The sequence below is a fragment of the Nannospalax galili genome, unplaced genomic scaffold (genome assembly GCF_000622305.1).
Source record: "Nannospalax galili isolate Female #2095 unplaced genomic scaffold, S.galili_v1.0 scaffold44, whole genome shotgun sequence".
NCBI lineage: Eukaryota > Metazoa > Chordata > Mammalia > Rodentia > Spalacidae > Nannospalax > Nannospalax galili.
In genome coordinates, this window is record NW_008355789.1 from 7288101 (window position 1) to 7292718 (window position 4618).

The 4618-nt window shown below is 52.7% G+C and overlaps 1 protein-coding gene across 2 annotated transcripts; it reads right to left on the minus strand.

Moving 5' to 3' along the window:
• Window positions 1-248: 248 nt before the first annotated feature.
• Window positions 249-3089, minus strand: LOC103750429 (calcitonin gene-related peptide 1-like). 2 transcript variants are annotated; one of them, XM_008853524.1, is made up of 3 exons: window positions 3004-3089; window positions 2202-2342; window positions 249-408 (listed from the first exon to the last, which is right to left on the minus strand). In XM_008853524.1, the coding sequence occupies exons 1-3, from the start codon at window positions 3087-3089 to the stop codon at window positions 249-251; spliced, it is 387 nt and encodes a 128-aa protein (XP_008851746.1). The 2 variants fall into 2 exon arrangements, with proteins under 2 accessions (XP_008851746.1, XP_008851745.1); XM_008853523.2 differs by lacking the exon at window positions 249-408 and adding an exon at window positions 1191-1493.
• Between the last annotated feature and the right edge of the window lie 1529 nt (window positions 3090-4618).

A 4618-nucleotide genomic window follows, 5' to 3' on the forward strand; every position in this document is an offset into this window, starting at 1 on the left:
TGTATACTCCAAAAGGAAACCCAAACTCAATATTTCCTGATCCTATGAACTTAGGGTCAAGGAGAGAGAAGAAAGGTGGAGGGTGTGATAAAATAAAATGAGGTGCAATGGAATCGCAGCACCCTGACACTTCAAATCCATAGGTCCAGGGAGGCTCAGAGTATGGACTGTATCCTGGAGATATGTGGACATCTGTCCTTCCATCAGCTGTGCAAGGAAGTCACCTTTATCCTGGAGCTATTAGCTGCTCAGGCCTGAAGGTCCCTGCGGCGGCGGCCAAAGGCTTCAGAACCCACGTTGGTGGACACAAAGTTGTCCTTCACCACGCCCCCAGATCTGCTCAGCAAGCCCGCCAGCCGGTGGGTCACACAGGTGGCAGTGTTGCAGGATCTCTTCTGGGCAGTGAGGCTGATAGGCAGAGTGGAGAGAGAAGAGGCCTGTGAGGGCTGGGGCGGTGCTTGTCCCATGGGACTATCATGGTGCTCTGAGAAGTACCAATTAACTTTTTTTTCCTCCTGAACACAATTATCAGAACAGACAGTCACAAAGCCATTAGAGGAAAGACTGTGATCCTTTCCCACAGACATTACCAGAAGTATCAGAAAACCCAAAGGTGGCTTTGGGTGACTGGCCATGGAACACAGGGCTGCAGCAGCCACACTTTCCCAAAAAATAAGTCAGCAAATGCACCTAGAGTGAATTTTGATGCCACCTCCACTCCCATTCACAAGCACTGCAGGATCCATGTCCCAGTCAGACACAGTGCCCCTTCCTAGTAAAATGAAGACCCCCACCAGTCTTACCTGGAAGAAGAGTGGGGTTTGGTGCATCCAGTCCCAGAAGTGCTTACCTGTTGCTTAGCACCTGGTTCTTGCTTTGTGAACTGGGTCATGGGCACCACTCACCACACCATATGTCCAGTTACCCCACGGCTAAGGCTACTTCTAACCACAGGTCCTGAACTCCATGAAGCCTGAGATGTGGGCTAGAGCAACGACCACCACGGCTCAGGTCTTTTTAGAAAAATAATTTTATTCCCCAAATGACCAGCACATTCAGAAGGAAGACTGAGAAGCTCTGTTATGAAATGCTCAGAGGCTCAGAGGGTCGCCTTGCTCTCTGAGGGCTTCCTGGATGATGCTCTTTCAGCCTGTAAGTCCTCTTTCTCTTCACCCATCTGGGATTCCAGACATCATCCTCTGCCACAGGAAAGCAACCAGTAACAGCCCGAAGAGCAACCAGAGAGGAACCACATGCATCAAGTTATAGGAAGAAAGCAAGAAAGGACATTAGAAAGGAGAGGGGGCGCTTAGTTGCCAACGTGAGAGCGGTGATCTGTCTGCAAGTCCTTGGCCACATCCCTTTTCTTTCCAGGTGCTCCAACCCCAATAGCAGTTTGGGGGAAGGTGTGAAACTTGTTGAGGTCCTGTGTGTACGTGCCCAGCATGCAGGTACTCAGATTCCCACACCGTTTGGATCTGGGGTTGTCCAGGCTGCAGGGAAAAGACATGCCAGACAGTACCATGCACCAGTGGCTGCCCTTGTGGGCAGTCAGCAGGTTCGACCAGGCAGGGGGACTAGGAGTTGGGGCAGGAAGTGGTTGGAGGGCAGCTCACACATGCTCCACTGGGAAGGCTCAGAGGTGCGGTGAGCCAGGACAGTGTGGGAAGGGCACTGGGAAAGGGTGACTTTCTGGCATTCCACATGCTGTTCATTCCTTCATGCTCCACGGGGGGCTTCTGAGGGTGGATGCGGGGCAGCACATGCTTCTCCCAAGGCAGTGCTGGAGCCAGGCCAGGACTGGTCTGTTTCTAGGCTCGGAGCACACAGGGAGGTCGGGATGGGGAGGAGAGATCTCCCTGGCCCTGTGACCACATGCAGATTTCTGCAGAGGCCCCCAGACCTCATATTTTACCTTTGCCAGTCTTAACTCATCCTATGCTGGGAAGTCTCCCAGTATCACCAGACAATTGCAATTTCCACAATAAGTGATAGCACACCTTCCCTAATTGCTTTCAGAAATAAATCTTTAAATATGATTTAACCACAGTGTCTCCAGGTGACTTCTGTCTTCAGTGGAGCCTGAGAATAGCTGGGCCCCATGTCCTGCCAAACAACACAGTCAGCTGACTAGTGTGTCCTCACCTACCTCTTGAGTCCTGCCTTCCTGGGCATATGCAGGGCAGGATAAGAAGCCTTACCTGGAGTCCTCGGCCTCCTGCTCCTCCTGCTCCAGCTCCCTGGCCTTCATCTGCAGGTAGTCCTGCACCACTGCAGCCAGCAGGAGGCGTGCTTCCTCCTCACTGAGGGTGGCCAGGTCTGGACGGTTCTCCAAGGTTGACCTGTGGAGGGGAAGCAACCAGTGCAGGTGTTGACTCCCTCCCTGCCTGACTTCTCTCTGGGTAGATAGGCAGGTTTCTTGGACTCTGCTACTTCTCCTGGAGGCTTGGGCCAATGTCCAGAGCCAGTTTGTACAGGCTTATGACAACAAGTGGTTAAATTTTTAGGAATCTTGTAAGCTGTGTTAAGTGCAGCCATTATTGAATAATTAAATAGTAAAACAGTGTTGAGTCTGACAAGGGGGTTCATTTTAATAAATATAATTTATAAATAAGTGAGAAATAGGTCCACAGATTATAAATTAGTAACAAATTTATTGGCAAGGTTGTTAGCAGATTAGCATGAAATTCATTTCTCATATGAGGGCTGAATTGGGTAAATAGGTTGTCTATTGATACTAAAGTTGGAGAAAAGCGACCGGGGCACTTTGTGCATTAATGATCTACATAGAATTTACAATGCAGTCCTGTACAGTGTCACTATTTGTAAATTGTGCCTTCCTCTTTATATCAGAAAAAGTTTATGATGAACTTAGATGTGTATATCTACACACTCACATGTATGTCCCTCAAAAGAGAGCTGATTTCTAACATTCAGTGCATTACAGTGAACAGGCTGTGGGACCCCAGGTGCAGTAAAGCCTCCAGCCTTCGGCTGACTTACCTGAAAGGCACTGCACCCAGGCTGTCTGTCTGGTACAGGAGCAGGATGCTGACAGCCAGGAAAAGAGAGAACTTCTGGAAGCCCATGATGCCTTCCTGCAAGGGAAGAATGACATCATCTTTTGTGCCAGAAGAAAGTTCTGTGAGTCCAGACAGGACCTTCCTGTGCTTCTGCCCGCCACCCACCCCTGGCTTTGTGCGTCATACCGGCCACTATATTTATCTTCACTTTTGCTTCTTCATAGACAAAGTGAACTCCTGGAGGTCCCAAGGGCATGTAGTGCATATGGTTTGGAAAGGGCCTTAACGTGACAGATGGGGGTTGGGGGTGAGTGTCTCAGCTCCACAGGCAAATAAACCTGTTGGTTAAGTCTTGAGGAACCCTGGGATCCTCCTGTCTCAACATCTACCTTCATAAGGAAACCTAGAGCTGTGGGCCCTTGGTAGGACTTTTGTGGACACCCAGGGATGAGGGGAAGAGAGCCCCTTAGAGAGGAACTTCCAAGGCTCTGGGCTGTAGTGCTCAGCAGCTCCACCCTCTGGCAACTCAGTCTCCAGTAAGAACCAGCAAGATAGGACCCAAGACTCCCAGAGTCGGGAGGGGCTCACTATTAAGGGCCTCAAGCGTTCAGTGGTGGAGCTCGTTCGTTCGGCGTACCTTCGCGCTTGGCCCGGGCTCTGAACCGATTTCTCGGGAAACCTGAACCCTGGACGCAGCACCTAAGGAGGGCTACTCCGGCGTCCCGCTGTTGCGCGATGCGCAGGGAGCTGAGCGTCGGGAGCTTGCGCTACCCAGGTGTGCTGCGGAAGAGCCCAAGAGGGCGCTCGGGAACCGCAGCTGTCCGGGTCTACCTGGAGCACTGCTCTGGCACGAACCACCGCTAACAGAGACAGCAGTGGGCAGAGACGGCAGGGAGAGAACTAAGGTTGGCTAAGGGAGACAGAGGGAGGGAGGGAGAGGGAAGTGGAAGGCGCTGAGCGGGAACCGAGGCTCACCTGGGCAGCGGCGGCTCGAGGCAGGCTGCGGCGTCGGGCTGGGGCCGGCGGAAGCTGCGGTGACCCGGACACTGGAGCTGGGCAGTGACTCCGGTGCCTCCCAGCTCCAGCTGCGGCTCTTATTCCCGCCGCTGTGAGTCGGGAGGGGTCTCCGAGCGCCGGGCAGCCAATGGATGGAGGGGTCCCGTGCCCCAGCTGGATTGCGTCACCCCGTGCTCCCAGAACCCGAGCCTCTAGCAGGACGACACCATTTAAATTTGAATTGAGGTCTTTGATGGAGGTGGTGGTGGTTGGGGTGGGGGGTGACGATCAACGAGAAACATCTTAAAGAGAGCGGGAATTTGAGGGCCTTTTGACGTCAAGGTAGATTTTCTCTCCTTCCCGCTTGGCTTTGAACCTTTGCCCTCCCCAACCACAACTTCCCGATCTTGAAGAGCAGGGTCCAGGGCGGTGTGCACTCCTGGTTCCTGCAAATCTGACCCTAGAAGCCCCCACAAGCCAGTGTTGAGGTCTTAGTGCGCCTCGGAGATGGATTCTTGGACAGAGAGGCTCCTGACTGGCACCGTAGCAGCTCAGAGGGACGAGGCTCCGGATAAGAAGGAGTTGTAGCTGGGCACAAG